The sequence below is a fragment of the Felis catus genome, chromosome B3, assembly GCF_018350175.1.
Source record: "Felis catus isolate Fca126 chromosome B3, F.catus_Fca126_mat1.0, whole genome shotgun sequence".
Lineage (NCBI taxonomy): Eukaryota > Metazoa > Chordata > Mammalia > Carnivora > Felidae > Felis > Felis catus.
In genome coordinates, this window is record NC_058373.1 from 142,518,763 (window position 1) to 142,546,098 (window position 27,336).

Sequence of the window (27,336 nt, forward strand, 5' to 3'; positions counted from 1 at the left end):
TTGCTATGTCTTCTAGTTCACTAATGGTTTTGCGGTGTCTCATTTGCTATTAACACCACCTAACGTATTTTTCATCTCAGACATTGTGCCTTTCAGGCCGACGTCCTCCACGTCTCTACTAACCGTGATCACTCTTTCCTCCGTTATAGGCACCGGTGTGGTGCCGACATCTGTCATCCGTGTCACTTTTGCTTATCTGGGTTTGAAGACCATAATCTGAGTGATGTGGTTGCTCCTTGTCTCTAGGCCCTTTCTATGGACAGAGCTAGGAGATGTTTCTGTTATTAAGAAAAAGTACATCAGGGGCACCTGGCTGGCTCAGTTGGTAGAGCGTGCGACTCTTAATCTTAGGGTTGTGAGTTCAGACGCCATGTTGGGTGTACAGATTACGTAAACAAAATCTTAAAAAAGAAAGAAAAGGGAAAAAAAGAAAAAATATATCATTGTGTATACTGATTTTCCTAATTCAAATTTAGGATTATAGAATTTTTCTTTAACTTCTTTGGTTTTATATATTTTCTCTTTTTCATACTGGAAATTTTTATTTCTATCTGCATTTGCACAATTTTTTTGGTACATGTCAATGCTAGCTGTGCAGTGACTGAAGGCAGTTTAATATTTCTTGTGGTTCTTTTTGTCCATAATGTATGTCTAGTGTATGTCTAAATTACTGATTTTCCGTTCAGAATGTATATTCATCTAAGGATGTGCCATTAAATGACTATGCTTTTAATGTTTCCTAAAATAAATCCGATTTACGTGGTTAAGCTACCAGCTCAATACACGGTTAGTTTTATCAGCTTAATTTTGCTTTCACATTTTAGAGACTGCTTTCAGTTAATTTTGTCACATAATTTTATAAAATATACACATGGCTCTAAAGAAGGGATTGGAAAGCTGGTGGGCCTGGTCTGGCCTGCTGCCATTTTTATACGGTCCTGGAGCCGAGAACCATTTCTGTGTTCTGAGATGGCTGTAACATACACATGTGGGTGCACATGCACGCACGCACACTCACACAGAAGAGAATGTAGCCGTGACCGTATGTGGCCCCAGACTGTAGAATAGTTACCGTCTGGCCCTTTACAGAAGCCCTAAGAATTCCACCTCTACTCCTGTCTCCGCTATTCTGTTCTCTTCCTCTGTTCATTCATTTATTTAGTTCCTGGTTTATCTTCCTGCCGTTTTTAATGGATGTAAACACACACACACACACACACACACACACACACACACACACACACACACGTTCCCATCGCCTCTTCCACTGACTTACGCGTGTGTTTTCCACCACCTGCCCTTCGCACCAGGCAGTATGCCTTGGAGGCCGCCCCGTAGCTAGGCAGGTGGACAGGCTGCACTGTCTCCAGCCCGTGGCATTCTGGAGTGTGGATGCGCCAAGGGTTACTCAGCTGATCCTTTGTGGCCGTACATTTGCGTCGTTTGTAGAAGTATTGCTGCTTTCAGCGGCGGCGTACTTACACCTTTGTGGGGTTTTGCCAGTGTGCCTTTGGGACCGTTCCTACAAGTTGCTTTGCTGGGTCATGCACATTGCTGAGAAACAAGGCATATGTTATTTTGCTCGACGTTGCCCCAGTTCTCTCCGCAGGGATCGTAGCGTTTTGTGTTTCTGTCAGCAGTGTGTGCAGTTAGCTCATGCCCCACAGCCACCTAATGGAGTGTGTTGTCAAACTGGGACTTTGGTAATTTGATAGGTAAGAAATGGTATCTCTGTGTGATTTGAATTTGCATGTCTCATTATGAGCAAGATCAAAGGACCAATTGCGTTTCCTTTTATATGAATTCTCTGTTCACTTTTCTTGCCTTTTTTTGTAGATGTGCTGGGTCTTTCTCATCTGTTTTGAGAACCTGTGTATTAGGGATAGTAACCTTTGCCTCTGAGACAAGTTGCAAATTTTCCTCCTGATTGTCTTTGTTACTTTTTTATTTACTTGCTTTTCATGCCATACAATAGTTCTTAAAATTATTATGATGATTTTCATGTAGCCAGGTTAACCCATGTTTTTCTCATTGCTTCTGGCCTCAGAGTCATGACTGGGAGCGATTCCCCCAGCCCCGGGGGGAATAGAAAAACTTAATCATGTCTTCTTTTCTATTTTTTTAAAATGTAGATTTCTGGTCCTTCGTGAATTTATCAGCAGAGTACTTTTGGTGCACACTGTGCCTTGTGGTTGGCTACTTGTGTGAATTTAAGCTATAGAAACAGGCCCTTTGCTCACCTCTCCAGCTTGCCTTCATGCAGAGACTCCTGACCTCTTAGCATTTGCAGAGACCCGGATGTTTATTTTCGGGGAGAAGGAATGGAACTGTGGGGAGAAGGGACTTAAGCAAGGACCCAGAGCTCCATGCTGGGACTCTGGTTCTAGCCGGCCCTGGAGCAGAAGGTTTGTGAGCGTCTGGTGCGTATTGGCCCCTGAGCCGGGCAGTCACAGCTTTTGTTTGCTCCCAGGCTGCGGCCCAGTTGTCCCCCACTTACAGGTGTGGAGGCTGAAGCAGAGGGGTGGGGTTTGCCCGGGACCTCAGAGTCAGCAACAGGCCATCAGGCTGGACACCAAGGTGGCCGCCGGGGACCTGGGGCCCTCTCACTGGGGAGGGAGGCCTCTGTCGGCCTCCACGGGGCCAGCGATGGTGCGGCATTGAGCACAGCGCTCTGCTTCTGCCTCCCACCCCCACCACCATCTCAGAGTTCCCAGGGAGTCAGGTCTCCTTCATCTCCCATGTCCAGGGCCACAGGTGGACCCTGTGAATGGTGCCTGACGGGGCCAGTGGCGGCGGCCTCACGTGTGCTGGCTCTGCCCCAAGCGCCGGGATATTGCTGGGAGCCGGAGACCTCAGTGTGCCTAACTTTGCAAACTTTCCTTTTGTTCACAAATCCGGTGGTTAATCCAACACACCTGAGTGATGTCTGCAGCCCACAGACCCCGCACTGCCCAAAGGCAACCCAGTGTCACAGATACACGGTCCTGTGGGGCAGGCGGGTGGCTGAGGGAGCACGGCGTCCCGCGGGAGCCAGAGCAGTGTCTCCCCTTGCGTTTCCTCAGGTTTGGGTGCAGGGGAGTGGTGGGTGGGGTCAGGGGGCCAGTACACCCCAGTCTTCCGTCTCTCTGAGGTCCAGCAGCGCTCAGAGGCAGAGGTTCGCCCCTGTAGTCCAGGCCTCCCGTGGTGACGACCAAAAGGCCAGGACCCGAGCCTAGCCTGCGCCCCAACCCCACATACTTGGGAGGTGGCAGGGACGCGAGGGAGGGAAATCTGTGCTTTGGATGAACCAGAGTCAGCCCAGAGTTTCCCAGGTCTGTCCGGAGGACCAGGCAGTCGTGGGATTTCAGGGATGTCCGGTGGTGTTCATCTTGCCTGAATCTGCCATGGTGTGGATCACGTCTGCCACTTGCCCCAGAGCCAGAAACCTTCGGCCCAGTATCTGCTTACCTGACAGAGGCCCCCGGTTGCCAGAAGAGTCCGAGCGAGGCTCCCTTCCGGATCCTGCCGGTGAGGGCTGCGTGGCGCCGTCCCACGCCCCTGGGATGGGATGTACCAGCTGTCAGTGTAATTAAGGTCGCCATAAAACCCACCAGCTAGACACACAGATGGTTTCTCTGCTCTCTGCCGGGGCAGGAGCAGTTGTGAAGGCGAGTAAATCATGTTCGGCAGCGATCACTTCAAAGGTCAGCCTTCTACTTACGGCGGCGTTATTGGCAGGGATCGCCCGTCACACGGCTTGTTTCCCGGCCATTCAGTTTTATGGCGCCCCGATGAATTGGGCCGTTTCCGTCCATTCTCAGGAAATGTGCAGAACAGTGGTTTCCATTCTTCTGGAAAGTTTGTCTCGGGAGGCAGGTGTGGCACGCACAAGCCGAGGGCCGGCACCTTGCTCCTCCCGGGCCTTCATGTCACCCTCTGGCTGTCCCCACGAGGTAATTCATGTGGAACCCCGGGCCAGTGCCGCTTCCTGGGCGCTCAGGGAGAGCCCTCTCCTTCCTCCGTCCTTGCCTGGGTCAGTGTGTTTCCCGAGCCCCTGTGGGGGTCACCGTGCAGTGGCTGGAGGGGGGCTGCAGTGAGAAGGCCAGAACCGCCCGCAGGAGCTCACGGCCCTGCCCGGGAGCTGGGAACCGCCCAGCGTCTGTGGGTGCTCTCCGGTGGCCATTCTGGGTGGGCCACTCCGTGTCCCCAGAGAGGACAGGCTACCCAGTGCACGGGCCACTTCCAGGGACATGAGTCGGGCCAGACATACTCTTCTCTTGGCATTTACTGCCCCGGCCATCTCTGGATTCGCTGCTCCTCCCCCGAATGGTGGGGATGGAGAGGGCTTTGGGAAAAGGGGAAGGAGGGCGTTGAGGACTGATGCGGCCTAGGCAGATAGAGGCCTGGGGTGGCTGGTGGGGAGGGTGTCGAAGTGAGGGGTGACTGTCATGGCACTGGGGTGGGAGGAGCTGGCGAAGAGACGGCTCCAGAGCTGTGATTATGGGGCACCACTCCCTCCCCTCCCCTCTCTTCCCCACCAAAGTGGATTCTAAACGTGGCCTTGGGGTGGTGCTGTTGTGAGTCCGGATGCTGTGCAGACTGACACGATTGGATACTGGAGACTTCGAGGGCACGCAGGCCCCCTCCCCGGGCCCCAGCCTCAGACTGGGCAGAGGAGCATCTGGCAGCACCCCTGCTGAGCCCCTCTGGCTAGGGGCAAGGAGACTCCCTCCCCTCTGGGAGGCTCAGGGCTGGCAAGTGGCCATGGGCTGCCTTTCTGCCTTGTGTCCAGAGGTCTGCAGGGCCGCCTTCTCTTTTCTGTGTCCGTACCACTCTGCGGGCTTCAAGGGGCTTACCCTGCGGTCGCCTTACCTGGGAGTTGCTTCTGAAGAAGCTCAGAGAACAGCCATTTGTCCCTCCCCTCCCCCAGGAAGCTGTCCCCTAATTTATGGAGGTAGGAAGTGGCCAGTAGGAGATTGGATTGTGGGCCCAAGGGAAGCAGCAGGGACAGGGAGAAGCCCGCCCCCCTGACGGTGGGACTTGGAGCAAATCCCTGCATCTCTGAGCCTCAGTGTTCCTCATCTGGAGAATGGGTCTCAGAACTGCCTAAGTTGACTTTATAGAATGCTACACGTGACATGGATTTGACTTATGTACATTTGAAAGAGGACGATAACACTTTGAAGGTGGTAAACGCCACTTTAAAGAAGAAATTGTCGAGACTTCTTATTTCACAGCCAGCAGGCAGAGGGACCAGAGAACCGTGTGTATGCTGTGGCCACATGGTGGCGCCCGGGTAGCTGGTAAACAGGCCGGCCAGGAAGGCCTGAGGCCGCGTTGTACTGGCCTCTTGCTGAGCATTGCAATTGAAAGTCCTGAGGTCTGTGAGTTTGTTAAGTGGAGACACTTGTTAGTCCCGATACTGGGACGTGCCCCCAACCCGAACCAGTTGCTTTAGAATAGAAAGTGAGTGTGATCAAATGCTCTGGGGAAAACAGAACCTCTGGGTACTCGATCGCATTGGTTTACAAGACAGGAGGCTATGAACTATTGGCCATGATGCTAGGAAGTAAAAAGTGTCTTTAAAGCTAATATATGTACTGTGGTTCTGCCTTACGGCCTCCAAGAGCTCTGGCTTTTTGCAATACAGTTACTACTCCAGAGAGAATAGGCTGCGGTTTTGTGGGCTGTGAATTATGTGACGTCTTTAGAAGCAAGACCCTCAGTTGCTAGGCTCCTAGTTGGCTCAGTCAGTTAAGCGTCCAACTTCGGCTCAGGTCATGATCTCACCATTCATGGGGGTTTGAGTCCCGCGTCGGGCTCTGTGCTGACAGCTCAAAGCCTGGAGCCTGCTTCTGTGTCTCCCTCTCTCTCTCTCTCTCGGCCCCTCCCTGACTCATGCTCTGTCTTTCTCTCTCTCAAAAATAAATAAACATTAAAAAAAAAAAGGAGAAGAAGAAGAAGCAAGACACTCTTGCAACGTGTAGCCTGGTATCAGTGGGCATCATTGATGTCCTTTAGGTGCCCTTGGGTGATGGGCCCTTCCCTGAGCTCACTTTCATCAGGCACTAGCTGCTGTCCCCGGGACTGGTGTGGTCTGAGAGGTCATCATGCCTCCCTGGGTAGCTCATGGATGGTGGCCGTGCGCCAATAGATGTGGGGCAGGCACGTGACAGGGAGGACCGTCTGTGGGGAGGGGCCAGGAAGCCAGGCTGCGGGAGGTATCTCCTAGCAGCCCGGCACGGCCCTCGCTAAACCCCATCTGCTGCCTGGGCTCTTGGTGGCCCTCCCCGTGGGTGCCCGCCCTGTACTCGTGGGGCCCACAGCATGACAGATGTATCTCTTGCAGGTGGTGAGAAGCTACAAGGCAACCATCCAGCAGACCTTGGACATCCTCTTCCTCCAGGAAGGCTCTGAGTTTCTGAGCAGCACGGACGCTTCGAGCCGGGACTCTGCTGACCGCACCATTATTGCCTGGGATTTCCGGAGCTCTGCCAAAATCTCCAACCAGATTTTCCACGTGAGAAACCTTATGTGGCATTGCTCTTCGGTTTGCTTCAGCTGTAGGCTGTGTCTAAGTAGCCCTAGGCTGTCTGGGATCCCAGATCACTTCCTGTGGGAGATGGTTCAGCAGGCAGGCTCTTTAGAGATCGTCCAGGTGCCTGAAACCCCTGGGGTGGGGGTAGACAAGTGCAGAAAACAGCACCTCCATACTTCTCCTACGTGTCCCTTGCCCGGCATGGCCACCCCACAGGGGAAGGGTGTGGAGGGGCCCCCCGTCCGGATCGATGGAGGACAGCCACACAGCCCACGCGCTCCTGCCTTCCCTCCACCACCCCATCCAGCCCACACGGGTTTCCGCCCCACCTTTGTTCAGTGCTTTCGGCAGGAACTGTGACTTGGAAGTTCAAGCCGCGACCTGAGGCTAGATCTGGTGTTAAAGTCCTGGATTCACCACTCACAAGCCGGGGACCCTGGGCCCATTATTTAGCCTTTTTGATTCTTGTTTTCCTCTTAGGAAATTGAGGATGAGAATACATTTACCTCATAGAGTGGTTTTGAGAATTGAAGGAAATAATGCTTATAAAGGATCTAGCACAGTGCCAGACCCAGGAGGTGCTCCATAAACGCGTTACCTATTGTCACCATCACCACCATCGTCATTAACATCATCACCATCGCCGTCACCACCCTCATCACCACCACTATCATCCCCACCATCACTGTCACCATCCCCACCATCACCGTCATCATCATCAACCGTCACCATCACCACCCTCATCACCATCACATTCATCACCATCATCACCACCACCACCACCACCACCACCACCACCACCACCCTCATCATCACCACTGTCATCCCCACCATCACTGTCATCATCATCACCGTCACCATCACCATCACATTCATCACCATCATCACCATCATCATCATCATCACCATCACCATCACCACCCTCATCACCATCACCATCACCACCCTCATCACCATCACATTCATCACCATCATCATCATCATCACCACCACCACCACCACCATCACCACCATCATCGCCATTACGATCACCATCACCTTTTAAGACTTCAAATAAGCCGTAGCTAATCTCTTCGGTGCTCCCCCCGCCAAATTAAAAAATACGTGTTAGGCGTACATACGTACCTTCCCCCCATCCCCGCATTTCCTCTTCTCGGAGGGTTCTAAGTGACCCTGCGCACACCGGCCTCCAGACCTTCACTGCAGGGTCCTGGTGCAACTCGGGGAGAAGCACCAGCTCCGGGAGGGGGCTGCGTGGGCGTGTCTGGCCACCCCGGCCTTCCGCGTCCAACAGCCCGTGCAGAACAGGCACCCAGGGGAGGTGGATGGGAGTGCCCCATGGCAGGCCACTGACCCTCCTACAGACCGCACCCACTCACTTTCTGCGTGGGGAGCAGGTGCTGTGCTCGCAGAGCATGCCGTGGAACTTGTTCCCAGGTCAGCGTGGCCTCTGAGCCTCTGAGGGACACAGAGTCTGCAGCTGTGTTCCAGCTGCCCCCGCTTTGCTCTCTGAGGTGGGCTCCTGTAGACAGTGTGGCCTCAGGACAACACTTGGAATAAAGCAAAGGCCAGATGCCGTGGAGAAGGGAGTTGCTAGGGGCGCTTCCATGTGATGCAGCCCGTCAGACAGTGACGGCTCCTTGCCTTGTGCTTTGAACACTTTGCTCACGCCTTTGTCTTCTCCCCGGCCGTCCACCTTCCCAGCTACTGTGCGTGTGGGCTGCGAGGGGGGCCTGGGCCGGGCTGGGGCTTCCCCAAGAGCTCACCGTGGAGGTGGGGCGGGGGCGGGCGGGCGTGCGGACTCCTTTCCTGGCGCTGCATGGCAAAGTACCGCGGTCGCTGGCTTCAAAACGAACACGTTCTCTCTCTCCGTCCTGGAGGCCATATGTCTGTGATCGTTCTCCCTGGGCTGAAATCGAGGTTTTGTCAGGGCGCACTGCTTCTGGAGGCTCGGGGGGAGTCTGCCCCCTCTTCCTCACGCTGGCCTCTTCAGACCCCTGCCACTGTATCTGTGAGTGTGATCGGCCGCCTCCCTTTACAAGGACACACGTGAGTGCACTTAGGGCGGTAATAGAGGACGACATCCCCACCTCAAGATGCTTGACTTAATTATATCCGCAAAGACACCCCCTCCGCCCTTTTGCCATATAAGGTGACATTCACCGGTCCCGGGAATCCACTACGTGGATGGGAGTGTGGGGGTCATTTTTCCATCCACCACTAGGGCCGTGAACCAAGGGGTGCCAGTAAGGGCAGGAAAACAGATTACCCCCCCAGAGCCTCCAGAAGGAACACGGCTCTGCTGACACCTTGATGTTAGCCCAGGGAGACCCATGGCAGACGCCTGACCTCCCGGACTCTAAGAGAATAAATGTGTGTAGTTTTAAGCCACCGAGTTCGTGGCATCTTGTTAAGCAGCCGCAGGAAAGCCGTGCTGACCTCTAAGGCCAGGCCTGGGGGTGGGGCCCAAGGCTCCAGGAGCAGGGCGCTGGGTGACGTGTCTGGCGGAGGCAGAAGGCCCAGCTGGGGCCTTTTTCCTGCCTCCCTGTGGCCTCACGTCTTTCAGGAGAGATACACCTGCCCCAGCCTCGCCTCGCATCCGCGGGAGCCCGTGTTCCTGGCACAGACCAACGGCAACTACCTGGCCCTCTTTTCCGCCGTGTGGCCCTACCGGATGAGCAGAAGGCGGCGCTACGAAGGGCACAAGGTACTCTGTTCCTCTGCCCCGGGTCAAAACGGAGCACCGGCCCCAGAGCCTCCTCCAGACGACAGCAGCGGTGGACTTGGGGCCCCGGAGTGCACAGACCTTCTTTCTGGGAGGATTCCATTTTCCGTTTCACACGTGCCCATGTGCCACGTGGCCTGGTGGTTCCCAAAGGCCCTGGGCCACATCTGGCCCTGCCCCCAGTCGCCAGGGGCTGGGTAGGAAAGATTTTCCCCGACTTATGGGCTCAATGGGGGCATGTCATGGGGGTAAGGGAGGGAGCACAGGACAGAGCAGGGGAGGGGGCCTTTTCTGCATCTGTCCCCGTTCCCCACTGAGGCCTGCCTCACTGGGGCGGAAGGGGCCGGGGACCTGGTGGCTGTTGGCGAGGCCAGGCACCGTCAGCTATGCTGAAGCTGTTCTAGCTGCGTTCCACTAAACTCCGTGAGACCAGATCCACGCTGGGACGCCGGCCTTCTGGCAGGAGCTCGGGCCTTGGCCTTGGGGATGCCGGGTGCCCTGCTCCGAGCCTCAGGCCGCTCCTCCACGGAGTGGGCACGGCGCACCCCCCCCCCCCCCCCCCCCGCCTCACGGGCTGCCTGGCGGAGCAGCTGCCGTGTGGCCCGCTCACCCCGTGTTGCCTTCTGCAGGTAGAAGGCTACTCAGTGGGCTGCGAGTGCTCCCCAGACGGTGACCTGCTGGTGACGGGCAGTGCCGACGGCCGAGTCCTGCTGTACAGCTTCCGTACTGCCAGCCGGGCGCGCACGCTGCAAGGGCACGCGCAGGCCTGCGTCGGTACCACCTTCCACCCTGTGCTGCCCTCTGTCCTCGCCACCTGCTCCTGGGAGGGCGACATTAAGATCTGGCACTGAGCCTCCTGGAGCAGAGCCTTCCGGATACCGGCCAGGCCCCGGGCTCCCATTCGTCCCCCGGGGGGGGGGTGTGTGACTAACCAGTGAGGTCGCCTCTGTGATCGGAGCTGGGTAGAAGGGGCCTCCACCCCCCCCCCCGAGCCTCAGTTTCCTCATCTGTAAAATGGGGACAGAGATCTGTTTGCCTCAGGGTTGTGAGAACTGCATTAGGTGAAAGTACCTGGCGGGTGGCTGCTGATGCTCAATAAACATGAGTGTTTTGCTGTTTCTTAGGGTATTTCAGTGACAGATATGTACGGGCAGCTTCGTGGCACCTTCCCGCTCCCTCTGGGGCTTGAGACAGAGACCAGAGGGAGCTTGAGATAGGGCAGCCCCCCTCTGCTGATCCTGACCACGGAGTCCCTGGGGGCCGGGGGCCGTGGGGGGCCACGGGGGGCTCCGGGTCTCAGGCCTGCCCTCAGGAACTCCGTGCTAGAGCACAGCAGTCCTCATCAGTGCCATGGGGCCCAGGCCCCCCCCCCCCCCACCCCAAGCATGGCCCACAGAGTCCCACTGCCTGGAGGGGGTGTATACTGCTCCAGGGAAGGAGGGAGGTTCCTGAGGAGCCCTGCGGGGTCAGGCTGGCAGGAAGAGCCAGCGCCCTGGGGGTCTAGGCAGGTAGGGGAACCCTAGCACCAAATACCACAGGCCACTCCAAGAGCCCCAGGGTCCACCGAGGGTGACGATGGGAACCGACAGATATCACAGCTCGGGGCAGGGGCAGGGGCGTCCCCGTGCCTCAGAAGGCTTGCCGGCAGAGGCAGACTGTGAGCTGGTGAAGAGGGCATCCCCAGCAGAGGAGTCAGTGAGGAAGGGCAGATGCCCCGAGGACGAGCGCCGTGGCGGGGAGCCAAGGGAGTAGGAACCACGGGTGCCCAGCTTTGCCTCTCCAGCACCCGGCTTCTAGGCCGGCTCTGCCGTCGGTGTAGCTGACGCTTCGTGAGTCATCTCTCCTCTCTGAGCCTCAGTCTCCCCATTGTAAAGTGGTGTCGGAACCCCCAGCCTGCAGGCTTGCTGTGTGGCTCCAAGGAGGTCACGTCCGTGGTGGGTGTCCGTACACTGGGGGTTCCATTCCCTGGAAGGGGACTGGGCAGATTGGGAAGGGCATCTGGAGCTTACAGAGGGCTGGTGCATAAATAGGTTTATTTCAGGTGTCTAACTTGCTCAGGGGTCCATGAATCGGGCCTTCCAGGCGGAGGAAGGACAGCGCAGAGGCCCTGAGGTAGGGCTGATCCCGAGGTCCGACTCCTTTTCTGGCCTTCTCCCTGCCCCCACTGCCCCGCGCCGCATTCAGCGCAGAGCCCCCGGCAGGCAGTGGGTGTTGAGCGGATACAGCACCTGTTGCGCCTGAGCTGGGATTCGGGGAAGGCTGGGGCTGAGAGCGGGGCAGGAGCTGGGGAGCTCACGATCTTTCAGGGTGGTGAAGAATGAACCCCCGAGCTCATGCAGGACGCAGGGTCCCAGTGACTGTCTGCTCCCAGGCTCAGGTTGGAAGCGCCTTCTCTTTTTAGGCTCAGGAATGGCTGATCTGGTGAAAAGAAAGATAATCACAGCCCATGCTCAGAGGGCCTGTCCCCTGCAGAAGTGGAACCCCCTGTAGGGTACCGTCCCTGGCCTGAGCAGAGCAGTGGGGGGAGCGGAGGCTGATCTTACGTCCATTCAGATCCTTATGCAGGTGATAGACGGTCCTCCCTCACCCCTCATGTGGCTGCCCCACTGAGCCTCTCGCCCCCCCTCTTTCTCACCGCCCACCCTCTAAATAAGTTCCCCTGCTCAGTGTGGGAAGCCCAGTGATCTTAGAAGCCTGCCCTCGGGTCACTTTCTCTGTGAAATGAAGCCTTCCCGTAATCACTCTCATCGCTGATGGGCTAATGACTCCCTCCACTGTGCTCTCATGGCATGGCACCTCAGGACCTTTGCTCCCGCTGTCCCCTCTGCTGGGTCACTACTTCCCCCAGCACCCCCCCCCCCCCCGGATCCCTGCCTTTCTCCTGCTGTGGGCCTTCAGGGAGCCTCCCCTGATCTCTGTGTCTAACATGCCCCAGTCATTCTCGGTCCTTTCCCCAGAGTGCTTAGCTCTGTCTGCTGTCGTCCCCCCTTCCCCACAACACGGGTACATGCAGTGGAATGTAAACTTCACGGGGTTCGCTGCCTGCTCCCTGCTGCGCACCTGGCCCCGGTCCACAGTGGGCATTCTATGAATGACTGCAGGTGTGGCCTGTTGGCAGGACACAGGCTTTGGGGTCAGACGGATGTAGACTTAAACCCTGCCATCGCCTTTCATTGTGTGGCTGCAGAAAGTGCTGAGCCGCCCGGTGCCTCAGTTTCCCCTTCTATGAAATGAGATTGGTAGTACCCAGCTTGTGAGGATTAATGAGGCCGGGTGTGGATAGCTCTTGGCGGGGCCTGTATGCAGGAGGCACTCAGGAAACGGCAGCAGGGAGTCTTAGTATCAGTAATAATATTAATATTAGTATCCGTCCACCACTTGACGCAGGAGTGGAGCCAGTTTAGACCAGAGGGTGCAGTTTGGCCCCATTCTCAGACCTCGTCACGGCAGGCCAAGGACCGCTGGGTCCAGCCCTCTGGGCCTCGGCCTGGGCCTGGTTCCCTCTCCTTGCAGAAGCCCCCAGCAAGAGGCTGCCTCCTGCCTCTGTTCCCACTTGACAAGGGTCAGGGAAGGACTCTGGTTGGCTGTCACACGCCCACCGGGACCAGGGGTCCTTGGCCAGGCGTAGCTCTCATTACGGGCTGGAGGGGAGAATGGCAGGACCACTACAGGCGAGTTCCTAAGGGTGTGTCTCCCCAGATCCAGCCTGAACAGGCCGTCCTCCGCATGCACCTGTCAAATGAACGAGTGGTGTGTGAATGAATCTGGACGCAGGCCACGAGGCAAGGGTATACTTGTCGGCGGTGCAGGGGGGGCCTGGCTTTGCCAGAGCGCCTCTCCTCTGCCTGTGCCACCCCCACTGCCCACGGTCCAGCCCCGGATCCTGGAGCCCAGATGTCCTGCTTCCCAGCGCAGCCTGAACTGGGCACTTCTCTGCCTTCCTTGTGTGGAGTATCTTCTGAGTGAGAAATTCAGCACATAGTTTTCTGATTGCTTTCCCCACTGGGATATGTTATTATTACCACTTTTTTTTTTTTTTTGATGTTTATTTATGTTGAGACAGAGAGAGAGAGAGAGAGAGAGAGCAGGGGAGGGGCAGAGAGAAGAAGGAAGAGAATCCCAAGCAGGCTCCACGATACCAGCACAGAACCTGACGCGGGGCTCGAACTCATGACGATGAGATCATGACCTGAGCCGAAACCAAGAGTGGGACGCTTAACTGAGCTATCCAGGCACCTGTACCACTTTTTAAATGTGAGCGTTGTTTACAGACTATATTAAATCAGGCTTTGGTGTGAGTGCTGGTGTGGCCATAGGATGACCTCTCTGTCCAGCAGCTGCCCGGCCCCTCTTATGTGCTGAGCACACACCCTGGCTGCCCGCAGCCCCGTGGGGTTTAGGGCCGGGAGACCGACTCGGGCCCCAAGCCCATCACTCTTCTGCTTGGGATGTTGGTAGGCGCTCTGCTTCTCTGAGCCTCAGTTTCCTCATCTGTAAAGTGGGCCTGTAGGAACAAGCAGGGGAGAAAATGCAGAGGAAAGGGCTTGTAGATCACTACCCTCTCAACTTCCCTTGGGGCGAACACCACCCGCGTCTCTGTCTGAGAAGTCGGTTTCTTTTCTATGCTGCTCACCTTGAGCCAGCCGAAGCTCTGGTCCCCCTGGAGCAGGGGCTCATCCAGGGCTCCCCACGAGGGCTGTTTCTTGGTGCTCTCCTCTGTGGACCCGATTCCTCCACTCCGCACCCTGGGGGTGCCAGCTGGCTGCCAGCCCCTCCCTTTTGTAGGTTCTTTTATTGGGAACAATGGCAAGTGTACTCCGTGCCTTCATCTGTCTTTTTCCTAATGCTTTCTTCCAAAGCGCACCCTTAAAGGCTCGCTCCGATCCTGTGCAAGGTGTTGGGGAGTTCATCACTTGCAACTTTAAAATAAGGGAGCGGCTAAATTTAGAAAATGTGGAGTGGGAATGAGAAAGCAGTGTGGGCTGTCCCCTCCACCCACCTTCCCGGGCTCCGTGCCTACCTTTACCCTCACCTACAAATCTGAGCTGCAGATCTGAAGCCTCCGTGGGAGAACAGTTTCATCTTGGGGTGCCAGCCCGTGGCTGAGTGTGCTGCCAGGCGTGGCCGTGACTTTGTCCAGTGGAGTGGACGCTCCAAGCCCCCCCGCCAGGTGGCCCGACCCTGCTGTCCGGCTGAGAAAACTGACGCTCAGAGGACAGTCTGAAGTCTGTGCCCCGTCCCTCTCGTGGAGCCCACTGCCAGCTTAGCCTGTGCCTCCCTGTGCACGGGGACAGCCAACTGTCATGAGGACCCCTGGGAGTCTCACCAGCGTCCCTAGGCTCCAGAAGGGGAAAGTGGCCCAAGGGCACATGGCCAGCGAGTGGCAGAGCCCCGCCCTGTGCTGCCCTGGTTACAGGTGGAGCGGTGTGCTGGGATTGGTAGGAGGGTGGTGGGTGCACAGGTGGGGGCCTCGCTGAGGACGGGGTGGGATTCCGAGTGGAGGGGGAGGGTGACTGGTGGAGGACGGAGCCCCACACCATGGCCTGGCTCGCTGCCTGGGTACTTGGGACTAAGGAAGTAGAGGGTGAGGCCGCATCACAGCCCAGAAGTCCCCATCTAGCGGAACATCTGTCCGAGGACATCTGGAGGGAAACTGGTGGTCCCCAGGCTGAGCCCTCAGGGAGGTGCATGGAGGCACTGAGCCGTTTCTGGAACCCCCCAGCTATCACAAGTCTGTTCCCTTTGCCTGAAATGCCTGATGAACTCCTATTCATCCTTCAGCACCCAGCATGAGCCTCCTCCTGACTGCTTGCTTTCTTCCTTCCAGAGCTGTAGGGACCTTCGCCTCTCTGGATGGCCCTGTGCTCTTGAAGCCTTGAGCCTAGTGTCATGCCATCTGCCTCCCCCGCAGCCTCTGACCCCTGTGGGCAGAGCAAGGTCCCTGTGGCCCCATCATCAGGAGGAGGAGGGAAGCACCAAGTCCCCACCCAGCAGGTTCTGAGAGAGTCACTGGCCAGAGCCAGTGGTAAGTCCCAGTGTCCTGATGAGCTGGTTTTGATCTGGGGGGGGGGGGGGGGGGGGCTTGGAGGAAAACCAAGTTTTCCCACCTCAGCCCCACAAAAGTGGTTTGGGACTGCTTTACATAGCATCCCATGCTGGCCCCATGGTGTCAGCCTGACCCTGCTGCTCAGAGTCATGTGATGGAGTTCTAGATACCCCACCCCACTCTGTGTGGCCTGGTCAGCCTACCCCTGCAGGCTTCCTGGCTCTGAGGCCAAAGAAGTCACTGTCCTCACCCAGCCCTGAGCAGGGCCCCCTGGAACAAGGCCTCCTTGGAGCCCTGGCTGTGGCTGGCTTTGGAGGCCATGGCAGGACAGCTCTGTGAGATCTGGAGGCCACCTACAGGGGACTGCGGCCTCCGAGGTGACGGTGTGGGGGCTAAAGCACTGACTCTGAGAAGGCCCTTGGCCCAGGGATCCCCAGCCCTGATACCAGGGCCAAGACCCTGAGGAGCTGGAGCCAGGCAGGCTCGTAGCACTTAGAGGTGGGAATACCGAGGCGAGAAAGAGGCATGGGGGCCGACCAGGCTCGGGATCCCCTCTGGGAACACCCCTGAGTGGCCGCTGGGTGCCAGGGGCCTCGTGTTTCTCCCTGCACCCTCCCTGTTGCCCCCAGCCCGTTCAGGGTCGTCTCCTATCTGCGCACAAGGAAACCGGGCCCCAGAGGGGAGCTGACCCCTGAGCCTCTCACAGGCTCCCCAGCTCGAGGAGACTGCTTCTTGGGGCACATCTCCTGGGGAGGACAGTTGGGCTGGCCCTGGGCTCTCCCGCAGAGGCAGGTCAAATGCAGGGATGCTGGGAGCCACCGTTGATGCCCACGCTCCTGGGGTCGCCTGGCAAGAGGCAGACCCACCCCCGATTTACACGGAGCTGGGTGAGCCAGGGAACTTCAAAGCCTGCACCCAGACCCGGCTGGTCTCCAGGGGGAGGGCCCCCGCCCTTGGAAAAGGCAGACATAAAGCCCCGTGAGGAGCGGCCTCCACCCTAGGCCTTGCAGAACCCCACAAGTAGATTCTCAAGGACGTCGAGGAGCGTGCGTCTGAGGTCACCAGGCTTGTGAGGAAATGAGGCAGCAAGGGCAGGAATTGAGAGAAAACACACGACGGAGTGCCAGACCCGGTCTGAACCAGCGATGCCCACATGTTTAAGGAAATAAAAGGCGAGCTAGAAAATAATCTCCAGGGAATAGGAAACTATTGAAGCAGCAGTGGAGATTTGTAAAACAAGCAAACAGAACATCTAGGAATAGAAAAATTAAAGGACGAACACTCAAAACTCAGTGGCTGTGTTTGGCAGCCACACGGACGATGCAGAGAGAAGTTAGTGAAATGGAACACAAGCCCCGCGGGCTGAGCTCGGGGTGGGGTGGGGGGCCCAGAAGCAGGACCCACAGGAGAGAGGGCAGCACGCATGAAGCGTGCAGTGAGAGGGACGTCCAGGGGTCTAAGGCAGTCCCCGCAAGAGCGAGGAAACAAAATTTACACAAAAGTGGAGAATTTTCCAGAACCATCCCACGGATACAAGACTCCAGGTGAATTCCCAGGAAGGATAAATCCGCGACCAGACACACCTCGGGGGGAGCTGCAGAAAACCAAAGGGAAGATCTTAAGCGGCCAGAGAGCCGTCAATGAGCAGCTCCCCACGGGCGGACCGGCTGACGGGCGTCCCCACACCCACACCCGCAGGAGGCCGGGGGCAAGGCATCTCCGTCACCACACGCTGGGAAAAGAGACCCCGGCTACCTCCCTCCCCTGTGAGAACACCCTTCAAAATGGGGCAAAACAGAGAAAAGAGCGAGCGATCCTGTCCCCCGCAGAGCTGTGCCCAGGGAAGTCCCCAGGCAGGAATCTCCCGGCAGAAGCCAAGTCTGAGACGCAAGAAAGGACAAGGGGGCAGAAATAATGTGGGAGAGTGGACAGGGACGTCCGAGAAAGGGCCATAAGAGCGCCCAGCGGGCTGAGACAGTGGGAGCGCCCAGCTGCCGCACAGGACTCTGGGGCGGGTGGGGACAAGGCAAGGGGCACCCAGGGTCACGTGTCCCTGCGGTCAAAAGGCAGCAGAATAAACCACCTGAAGCCACGTTCTTTCCACTGATGTCTTTTATTAATGAACGAAAGTACAGTACTAACCGAGACAGGGCATGCATCGCAGACAACGGGAGAGCAAGCCACAGAAACTGGGAGTCCGAGGGCCTCATTACGTCTGAGGTAGAGCGAGGTGGTGCCGGGGAGCGGGACGCTGGGGGACGAGCACCGGCCCCACTCGGGACTACGGACCACAGGAGAGCTGGGGCGGTGTGTCGGTCACACGGCGAAAACAGTTTAGAAACATTTCACATCCCCCCCACCCGGTCCACCTCCCCTCTTCGCGGACAGAGCTACGGGCTCCCCTGTCACTGGCTCGCTGGGGTGTCTCCACAGGACACCGTCCTTCCCCTCCCAGGGGCAGGCCCCGCTGTCCTCCCCCGAAAAATAAAGGAGCTTTGTGTTGAAAACGCCAAGGCTGCCGTCCAGGGAGCTGGAGGCCAAGTGCGTTAAGAAAGACCCTTTTTCTCTATAAAAATAGTTTCACTTTATAAAAGGGGGGGATGCTCATCTCAGGTGGGGAAGGATGTTGGTGTGTGAAAAACATTCCACCGTGGTGGGGCTGGGGTGGACAGGATGGTGGGGGAGGGGTCCTCCGCTCAGGCTCAACTGGGTCGGGTGGAAGAGAGGGTCCCGGTTGGCAGGGACTGGGGAGGATGGGTGTCTAGGGGGGAGGCGAGCTGTGCCCTCGGGGCCCGGGGGTGGGGAGGTGGGGGGGTGGGCGGGGGCCCCCTGGCCTGGCCGCGGCCTGCAGGCAGGCGCTCAGTTGAGCAAGGTTCCGTAGAGCTGGGCTTTCGTGAGGCTGTCCTTGCGGCTGAGCCCCGAGCCACCAGTCCGCGGGAAGGCCGGCTGGGGGCTGAGGCGGGCGGTGGGGTGCATCTCCGGGGAGGCCTCCATGGAGCTGGGCTCCAAGGAGTCCCTGGAACTGTGGGGGCTGTGCTCGGGCTCGGGACTGCCACCCGCCCCGCACAGCTGCACCCCGAGCCTCTCCGCATCCCCCTGGCTGGGCGCATAGCCGGGCAGCGGGTCGGCCGCGCGGCCCGGGCTCAGGCTCAGGTCGCCGCCGGCCCGGAGGAAGCGGGGCTCCGCCAGGTGGCCCTGGGAGAGGTCGTCACCCTCCGAGAAGCTGTCGGCCTTGTAGGTGGCATAGAGGGGGCTGGCGCGGCCTTCGGCCTTCTTGCCCGGGCTGCCCCCACTGCCGTAGTAGCGTTCAGAGAAGCTGCAGGGCGAGGCGCGGCCGGCGGCGGTGGCCGGGTAGGAGTAGGCACCGATGTCCTCCACGCTCAGGGGCCGCCACTGGCCCCGCGCGTCCTCCCCGGGGAGCCGGGCCGTCCCCGGCTTGGCCCGCAGGCTCCACAGGTTTGGGGGCATCAGGGCCTGCTGGGGGCCCGGGGAGGCCGGGAAGCGGAAGGACTCGGCGGGGTACGGCGACATGGTCCGCGCAAACCCCGGGGCCACCTCGGCCTCCAGTGGCGCTGCCACGCTGGCCGTGGCCTTGGCAAAGCGCGGGCTGCCCTCGTAGGCGGCGGCCGGCGGCTTGCGGTCGAAGAGCTCGTCGCGGCTGTTCAGGTAGATAGCCTGCTGCGAGGCGGTGAGCGTGCTGGCCTGGGCGTGCTCCTTCTCCTCCGACGTGGCGCTGAAGCTGGAGTAGGAGCTGGACGTGGGCAGCGAGCCCGCGTAGCCCGGGAAGGCCTCGTGCCGGAAGCCCGCGGGGAAGGCGGCCGCCTCGGCCTCCTCCTCCTCCTCGGCCGCGCTGTCGGTGGAGTTCTGGGCCCGCAGAAAGCCCACGTCGGTCACGGGCGCGTCCACGCTGGGCCGCCGGGTGCGCCGCCGCTCCTCGGGGCAGTAGAGGGCCGTGTCACTGCAGTAGATGTCCCCCTTGTAGGGGGGCCGCGGGCCCGGCTTCTCCCCGCCATCCCGGAAGGGCAGGTCGCGGGCCGAGGCGTCAGACAGGCGGGAGGACAGGCTGGCGGGGTCGGGCTTCTCCAGCACCTTGGCGATGACGCAGGTGGGGACGCTGTCGGCGTAGGCGGGGTGGCAGAGTGGGGAGGGCAGGCCGCAGCCGTGCTTCTCCAGGTGCAGGCTCACACGTTCCTGGAAGTCGGAGGGCAGCTGGAACGGGGTCAGGGGGGAGGAGGGGAGGGCGGGGATGGGGGGGGGGTGGGCAGTCAGCCCGGCACCTGCAGCCGTGACGCTGAGCAACAGACGTGCAGACCAAGAGGGACCCGCCCAGGGCCTCTCAAATTGCCCCGGCTAGAGCCAGGGCCCAGGACTCTGCATTTCACAAGCTCCTGAGCCTCGCCCAAGGAGCACCCCCCTCCACTTGCCCAGGCCACACGAACTGGGCTCCAGCGCGCCTGGAGGGCGGACCCAGGGTCTGACGCGGGCCCTTCTCGGGGCTACGGCCCCCCTCATCTCCTTCCACTGAGGGGCTGGCTCTCCCAGCCCCAAGGTCTGTCGGGGGCACCCCTGCCGGGTCATGAGGCCTCTGCCAGACTCAGAAACAGATGCAACACAGATTGAGGGCCAGGGCCAGGTGCCCAGCGGTTTCTGCACGAGCACCTGGTGCCGTGTAGGGACGTCCTGCTACTGTTTGATCTATTTTGTGAGTGTCTTAGGCATGGCCCAGGCCCAGGGAGGAGGGGACGTGGACCGAGGCCTGGGTGAGGGCAGCGTGCGGAGGTGGGGGCGGCCTGGCAGGGGTGAGGGGCCACGGGCCAACTTGGCTTGGGGCATCAGGGAGCCCTGTGGCCTCGGCTGAGTCACTGCACTGTGAAGCCAGCTTTCTCGCCTCTGCAAGTGGGCACTGGAATTGTGCCCAAACCGAACCACGGGGTTTCTGTGAGGCTCACACAGGGCCCCTCTGCCCCCATCAGCGCTCAGCAGACAGGGGTCTTGGAGCAGGGACAATGAGCAGCCCCCAGAGGAAAGCAACGGGAACGGGCAGGCTGTCCGGACTGGGGGCGGGCGGGCAGCCCGCCCCTCCTCCGGATCCAGAAAGGCCAGGATACCTGCAGGGGTGAGGAGGGACGGGGGAGCTCAGGCTCACCCGGCGCCTGCCCTCATCAAGGGCGAGAAGTGGCCTTGGGGTGGGACCTGTAGGAAAGGAGCCCGAAGCAGTCCTGGGGGCGGGGGTGGCCTAGCTGGGGCGGGGCTCACGTTACCTCGGACACCTTATGGACCCTGCCGTACGTCTGGCTGCACTGCAGCAGCTGGGCCGCTAGATTGCAGTCCTTCCTATAGAGCTCCTACAAGACAAGAGAAGGCGTTCGGTGCAGGTTCGCCCCTCGCCGAGCTCCCTGCCGCCCGGCGCCCGGCGGCCAACACGGAGACCAGGTGGGGGGGGGGGGCCGGCTGGGCAGCTGTCAGGACTGGAACCTCTCTGGGACTCACGCCCTCGCCTGCAGAATGGGGGCCTCGGTTCTGACCTGGAGCTGCCGCTGCCCCGGATGGGAGCCTCCCACAAGGGGTGGGGGGGGCAGTGGTGGAGGAAGGGCCTCCATTGGTCCCTGAGCTCTCAGGGGGGCTCCCTGTTCCCCCACCGCGTGGAGAGTGCCAGCCTGGAATGATAAGGAATGTGCCTGCGGCCCCTGGCTCCCCATGTGTCAGACTTGCTCTACGCCCCACCCACCCCCATCCTTAAAGTGTGGCCTGCTTCCAGGGGTGGCTGCAGGGCCAGGCGAGGGTCAGGGCATGCTGGGGCAGAGGGCCTGTGCGACCCAGGGTCCGGGCAGGGACCGGCTCAGCCTCCTGAGCTGAAAACAGATGCAAACAGTAGGACTCGAGGGGATTTGGTTTCATCTTTGGTAAATCTCTGTTGCATGTGCCTGTGGTTGGGTCTCTCGCTGCCGCCCCCACCCGGGGACCCTCCGCAGGGAGGGCTCCGACAGTGAGGGGTCTGGGGTCCACCAACGGGCCCTCAGATCCGCCGGCTCCCACAGTCTCCGCTCAGCTGGGACCAGGTGCCCTGCCGCTCAGACAAGCCGCCCAACCCCCACCCCGTTCCTGGAGGTTCCCCCGCCTCCACCATCTGTGCCGAGGCTTGTGTCCCCAACTTGGCCTGCAAAGTGGAGAGGACCTGGGTCCCCAGACTCCTCAACGTCTCCTTGAGGGCACAGTTGGCTGACAGCTGAGGTCCCTGGCCTCAGAGGGCTGTGAGCGCTGCCCGGCCGGCCAGATCTGCCTCCGCATCACTGTGCTGGGCCGCTGGGCCTCCACTCTCCTCATCTGCCTGCACTCCTGGACGATCTCACCCCACCTGTGGCTTTGAACCGCAGGCATATGCTGATCTCTGCCCTAAACTCCAGACCCCGCCATCTGGCTGCCTCTCGGGCAGGCCCTTCAGCCGTCCAGGGCCTCCTCCATCCCGTGCTCAAGAACCTTCAGTGGCTCCCTACTTCATTCAGAATGAAACGCAGACTCCTAGAGGAGCCTACACACTGTGGCCTCCTGTTCACGCTCTGACCTCGGACCCTGGGCCCCTGCCTGTGTCCGGGGGCCCCATCTACTGTTCCTGCGGGCCCACCTCTGCCACTCCGGTTCTTCCTGCCAGGTGCCCGTGGCCCGCTCTCTGGCCTTTTTCAGGTGTTGACGTAGCAGCCCCTTCCAGAAGCACCCTGACTCCCTAGCACTGTCACCTACGTGACTTTTCTCTGCGGCATTTAGCACTTTTACCAACCGCATGGTTTGCGTATCCGTCTTATTTTCTGCCTTCCCCACTCAGGGGTAAACTCCATGCGGGCAGGGAGTTTTTTTGGCCCGTGTCATTCACACCATGTTCTCGGAGCCTAGGAGGGCCTGGCAAGAAGCAGACACTCATCAGGGAATGTGTGGTCAGCTGTCAGGCGTCCCTGGAGCATGGCTGGGCCCATCCCACGGGGCCCGCGAAATCAGGGCGGCCACGTGGCTCTGATGCCCACTGGGGCCGGCCGGGGCAGGAGTCCTAAGTGAGCATGCCCCACACTTGGGGTCAGGCAGCGCCGCCTCGAATGGGATACTATGGCCCAGGGGTCGCTACCACAAGCCCTGTTTCCTTCCCGCGGAGGAGGGTCTTCCTGGATACCCTCCAGGCAGTGGACGTCTGGCGAGGCAGCCCGTCCTTCCCCCGCTGCCCAGGCACTCCTTCCACCGCCCCTGCGCCAGCCCCTCAAGCCTGGAGGCCGCAGCACCGGGGCCTGGGCCCCCAGAGTCACAGTGGCCCGACACTCACATTGTCCTCCGACAGCTTGTCGATGGTCACCTTGGCCTCCAGCAGGTGGCTGTTGAGGGCAACAATCTCGTGGCTCAGCGCTCGCTTCTCTTCCTCATAGTGCTGGCCCTGGGGCGAGCGGAGGGTGGGGGAAGGAGCCGGTCGGTGGCCAGCCAAGGCCTGAGCCTCAAGCCCCTAGACCTCTCGGGTGCCCTCTTGCCGTAAATAATGATGAGGTGTTTGCAAGGCCAAGGAAGGTGGGGGTAAGAACACAGAGCAGCAGGTTCAAGTCCACCTGCGCTGCCTCACCGACAAGCCAGACGGCCCCGGGCAAGTCACTGCCTCCCTGGGTCTCTTGCTCATCCCGCCAAGGGGACAGCAACGCCCTGCTTCCCAGGAGCCCGTGGGGAGGATGGCTTGCGCTCTGCACAGAGCCTGGTCCCCATCCCTGCCCTCCCCTCCTCGAACCCATCCAGTTTCAGCCTCCAACTGAGGCTCAGAAGGGCAAGGGCCCTCGTCCAGGGCCCCGAGGAGAGCTGGCCCAGCCTCCAGGTCTGCCCGTCTCCACTCTGCCAGCAGTCTACGACAGGCAGGTGCTCAACACCCATTTGTGACTTTCAGAAAGAAAACAAGCTCGTGACCAGACTGGAAAGAGAGGAAGCTCCCATCTGCGGGAGGGGAGATGCCAGAACTGGGCCGGCCCCTCCCTGACGCCGGCCCCGCCAGACCCGGAGGCCTCCACCACCGTCCCAGCTCCTAACGGATCTCGACAGCCAGATCAACATACAGAAGCTGCAGCACTTCGGGGGGCTGCCTGCGGTGGCTGTGAGTGTTTCCAGGAGGGTCTCTGCCCGTGCTGGGGCCGGACACCGTCTCATTTATTCCTCACAGGAAGACGGGGCGTCCCCATGAGGGTACAGTCGGGCTCCAACATCCTTCTGCTCCCCCAGGTCTGGGCCTCAGGGCTGACCCTTAAAGCAGGGTCAGCGTCCATGGCGCACGTCCTCCGTCCCACAGCCCTACTTCACACCTCCGGGTCGGGTACTTGCAATGTGCCGTGAAGGCTCAGGGGGCAGCTGGGAACCCCGTGACTTGCTAGTCCTGAGAGCACCTCCCCCCCGTCCGCCCCCATTCACCGCAGAGAGGGGCGCGACCGACCCAGCCCCCGCGGTGGGGAGGGGCAGGCCAGGAAACCAGGCCCGTGACCCAGCTCCCGCACACGCAAGGGCACAGGCAGCTAGGCCGGTGGGCACACCACCAGGGCTCCGGGATGGGAGTGCGGGGGTGGCGGCCTCACCATGCGATACAGCTTGTCCTCTAGCTCCTGGTTGATCCGCTGCAGCGCCATGTAATTGCTCTGAATCCTGGAACAGGAGACAGTGGGGTCACCGCGGTGCCAGGCCTGACTCTCCCGTGACCCCCTTACAGCCACACAGCCTGCTGAGCAGGGCCGGGCTGGACGCGGGCCCCCGGAGCCCACCCACTGGTCCCACCCTGGGCTACTCGCTCCTCTCCACGCAGCAAAAGGCATCTGATTAGAGCTAGCTTGTAGAGGCCTTTCCTGGGCCAGGGTCAAGGACCCCCTGCAGATGAGAAGGGAAGGCCTGTACTCACAAGTGACTTTGTCCGGTCCTTGCTCGGAGCCAGTACTCACATTTAAACACGATTCTTGCAAGCCTGGCTAAGGGATTTACATTCAACAGCAGGTTAGCAGGGAAGAGGCTGACGGCTGGCCACTCCATGGGCCCTAGACGGAGCGCTAGAGACACACGGTGGCTAAAACACGGCTCCCCCTGGAGGACGGGGAGGGCAGAAGCCGCTGCTGGGTGGGAATCAGGGGCTCCGTGTGTTCCCTACTGCCATGCCACTCAACGCAACGGTCCCTAAACACTGGTTCACGTCCTTTTCCTGTCAGAGACCCAGGGGATGGTGGCCAGGGCCCCGGTGGGCCAGGAGGGGTCTGGAGATGGCTGCGTGTGCCATGCTGCTGCCCCACCGAGAATACATGAGAAGGAATGAACAGAGGATGAAGGGGCGCCTGGGAAGGGCCTGTCCTGGCAGTAGCTAGACCCAGGGTCACGTCCTGCCTGACTCGGCTGCGCTGGGCACGAAGCGGGACTGAGCCTCGGCCTCCACATCTGCGAACGGGGGCGACAGCTCAGGAGGGGGCGGGGCTCCTCTGGCGGCGGATCCCGGGGCCCCGCCCCGCGCGCCCGGCCCCGCCCCCCGTACCTGCGCAGCTTCTCCGTGACCTTCTCGAGCTCCTCCTGCGCGCGCCGCAGCTCGATCTCCAGGTAGTGGCGCGTGGAGTCGAACTCGGTCTCGAGCTTCTCGAGCTTGTGCGTGGTGTAGGACAGCCGCTTGCGCAGCTCGCCCTTCTGCTCCTGCAGCGCGCTGCAACGACACGCGGCGGCGGGCCGGGCCGCGGCGCTGAGCGCGGGAAACGGAGCCCGAGCGGGCCAGCCGCGGCGCCGTGGGGGCGCACCGTGCGCGCCCGGCCGCTTAACACACGCGAGTGCACGCGAGTGCGCGCGCATGCGCGCGCGCACGCCTCGGCCCCTTCCCCGGGCGGCAGGCGGCCCCTCGGGGGCCAGAGACGCGGTCTGGCCCTCGGCCGCAAGTAAGTAAATCCCTGGCGCAGTCACCCTGGAGGAGAGAGGCAGGCCCCCGAACCTGGAGAGTGTTGGGGGCGGCTAAAGGACCCTGGTTTGAGGAGCGCTCATCGGGCCCCCGAGGCTCTCTGACTCCGAGCCGACCCCTGGACGGCACAGCTTGCAAGGTCTCTCCCCCTCACCCCCCTTCTGCGCCTCCACAGCGCCGGGTGGGGAAGCTCTGAGGTCCCGCGGCGGAAGTGCCACCCCGTAGACCGGGCCTCCCTACCCCAAATTGGCTGTGTGACCTCTAGGCCTGGGAGAGGATGGGGCCGTGAGCCCCGTGCCCAGGCAGCCTCCGCCACAGTGGCCAGCTAGCTGCACACGGCGGCGGACAGTCTGCAAAGCCCTGGCCTGCCCCAGGTCCCCCTTCCTCCGGGAAGCCTCCCAGAGCCTCGGCCCCAGCTCTTGAGGCTCTGTTTTCTCCACAGACTTCGTGGGCTCCCCCAGGACGCCAGGACGCTGAGCCCCCAGCCCCAGGAAACGGAGACGCGGGAGGATCGCCCACGGACCGCATGCCGGCCGCTCTACAGTTGGGCAAAAGGCAGGAGGGGGAAGTCTGGGGCGTGGCCGTGAGCTCCACGGGGGCAGGGGCCACACCCTCCTGTGGGCAGCCTCCCAGCTCCAGAGCCGGTAGGTACTCTTGAACACACGGCGACCTGGTGCACGCTTCCCTTTACAGGCCGGGCACACGGATGCGGGCAGCTGGGGAAGAGGCCTCAGCGTTAATAGTGGGGCCAAGAGGGCTGCTTTCCTGCAGGCAAAGGGGCTGCGGGGGGCGGGGTGCGTTCTGCTGGGAGTCCCCCACCGGCCGAGTTGGGACCCCAGCGCTGTTCGGTGCTCTGGGCATGCGCTTTCCCCTGTCACCCCCTTGGACTTCAGTGACAAGGAAGCCCGGGTAGGTGCAGCCCGTAGAGGGGCAGGCCTGCCTGGCATCACGGCATGGGCGGGGGTCTGCGGGCACACAGACTTGCTGCTGGTCCCCGCCCCCCAGGCTGCCCGCTATCCTTCCGTTCAGGCCTCAGCTGCCCCCTGGAAAGAGGGGACTGCCCCCATCTTAAATTCTGCCCAGAGAGGTGCCCAGGTCTGAGGCGGGTGCCGAGCGGGCCCACGGTCTGCCCGGGAAGAGCAGTGCCCGCTCCAGGCCGCTGCGCAGGCCTGGGAGGGAGTCCCCGGACGTCACCCTGGAAACCTGGACCGTGCCCGGGCTTGGGAACTCTGACCCTGCCCGGGTGTGCGGTGGAACCTCGGGCAAGAGCCTGTGTTCTCCCGACCTCTGAGACCCACATCGGAGTGAGGGGAACTGGGGGCAGGCAGGAGGCTTCCTCCTTCAGCCTCGGGGCCCCGTGTACGAAGCCATTCATGTTACCACGGGCGCACGCCCAGCAAATCTTGATGAAACGTTCCTGGATCCCTGCCCAGGTCGAATTCTTTAAATAAATAAAAATAAAGAGTTGCCTATGTGTTGAGAACCTCAGTGGAGGGTGGGGCAGGCCCTCACAGGGGTCAATCTCTAGGGAGGCTGCAGACGGTCAGTCAAGGAGAGAGCCCTGAGGCACAGTGCCCGCGGCTGCCCACGGAAGTCTAGCCACCTCCTCCAGGCAGCATGCCTGCCTGCACCACCCCGAGCACCCTGCAGCTACAGATCCCAGATTGTCCTCAAGCCCTGCCCCAGCCTTTCTCCCCAGTGGGGTGGCGGGCTCTCTGGGGACTCTCCCATGTCATCCGGGCCCCCTGCAGGCACAGTGTCCGGGGAGGGGGTGGGGCAGTAGCCCCTGAAATCAGCTGTCCTGCGGGGGGACTGCCGATCTGCCCACAGCCCTCTGTCACAGGGTACAGGTGGGGTCTGCACCCTCGGGAAGAGGTGGGAGCATCGCCATCCACTCGTGTCCACCTCAGTGGCCACCCGTCCCCGCCACCCAGAGCCAGTGACCGTCCCTCCCTCGCCGTGGCCACCCGCCTGCCGCCACAGCACGAACCCTGCCGTCACGCAGACTGCCCACTCCTGATGTGACCCAGCCACACGTGCACCCCTACCAGACCCTCTTTCCTTCCCCCTCCGGCCCCGCCCCGCCCTGCTCCTGGCCCCTCGCAGCAGCAAGTAGGACAAAC

General features: G+C 60.6%; 2 protein-coding genes and 1 long non-coding RNA gene across 23 annotated transcripts in view; 2 read left to right on the forward strand and 1 right to left on the reverse strand.

The window, feature by feature from the left end:
• Positions 1 to 10,360, forward strand: part of WDR25 (WD repeat domain 25) — a 140,877-nt gene extending 130,517 nt beyond the window's left edge. For 9 of the 11 annotated variants that reach the window (XM_045060515.1, XM_045060518.1, XM_045060513.1 and 6 more), the window contains 3 exons: positions 6,329 to 6,499; positions 9,084 to 9,224; positions 9,872 to 10,360. In XM_045060515.1, coding sequence (XP_044916450.1) covers positions 6,329 to 6,499; positions 9,084 to 9,224; positions 9,872 to 10,093 — 534 coding nt within the window. In that variant the 3' untranslated portion in view covers positions 10,094 to 10,360. Of the gene's footprint in view, positions 1 to 6,328; positions 6,500 to 8,397; positions 9,225 to 9,871 lie in introns of those variants that run through there. The other 2 variants (XM_045060520.1, XM_045060521.1) reach the window with 2 other exon arrangements.
• Positions 10,361 to 17,382: 7,022 nt separating this feature from the next.
• BEGAIN (brain enriched guanylate kinase associated) overlaps positions 17,383 to 27,336 on the reverse strand; it is a 44,768-nt gene continuing 34,814 nt past the window's right edge. For 5 of the 11 annotated variants that reach the window (XM_023256033.2, XM_023256037.2, XM_023256034.2 and 2 more), the window contains exons 3-7: positions 24,806 to 24,967; positions 23,871 to 23,937; positions 22,595 to 22,702; positions 20,550 to 20,633; positions 17,383 to 19,497 (exon numbers count right to left, since the gene is read on the reverse strand). In XM_023256033.2, coding sequence (XP_023111801.1) covers positions 18,148 to 19,497; positions 20,550 to 20,633; positions 22,595 to 22,702; positions 23,871 to 23,937; positions 24,806 to 24,967 — 1,771 coding nt within the window. In that variant the 3' untranslated portion in view covers positions 17,383 to 18,147. Of the gene's footprint in view, positions 19,498 to 20,549; positions 20,634 to 22,594; positions 22,703 to 23,870; positions 24,255 to 24,805; positions 24,968 to 27,336 lie in introns of all 11 variants that reach the window. The other 6 variants (XM_045060510.1, XM_045060509.1, XM_045060508.1 and 3 more) reach the window with 3 other exon arrangements.
• LOC123386206 lies at positions 19,518 to 26,680 on the forward strand. Its single transcript, XR_006599985.1, has 2 exons — positions 19,518 to 23,398; positions 25,656 to 26,680. It is a non-coding gene; the product is annotated as an uncharacterized LOC123386206 (long non-coding RNA).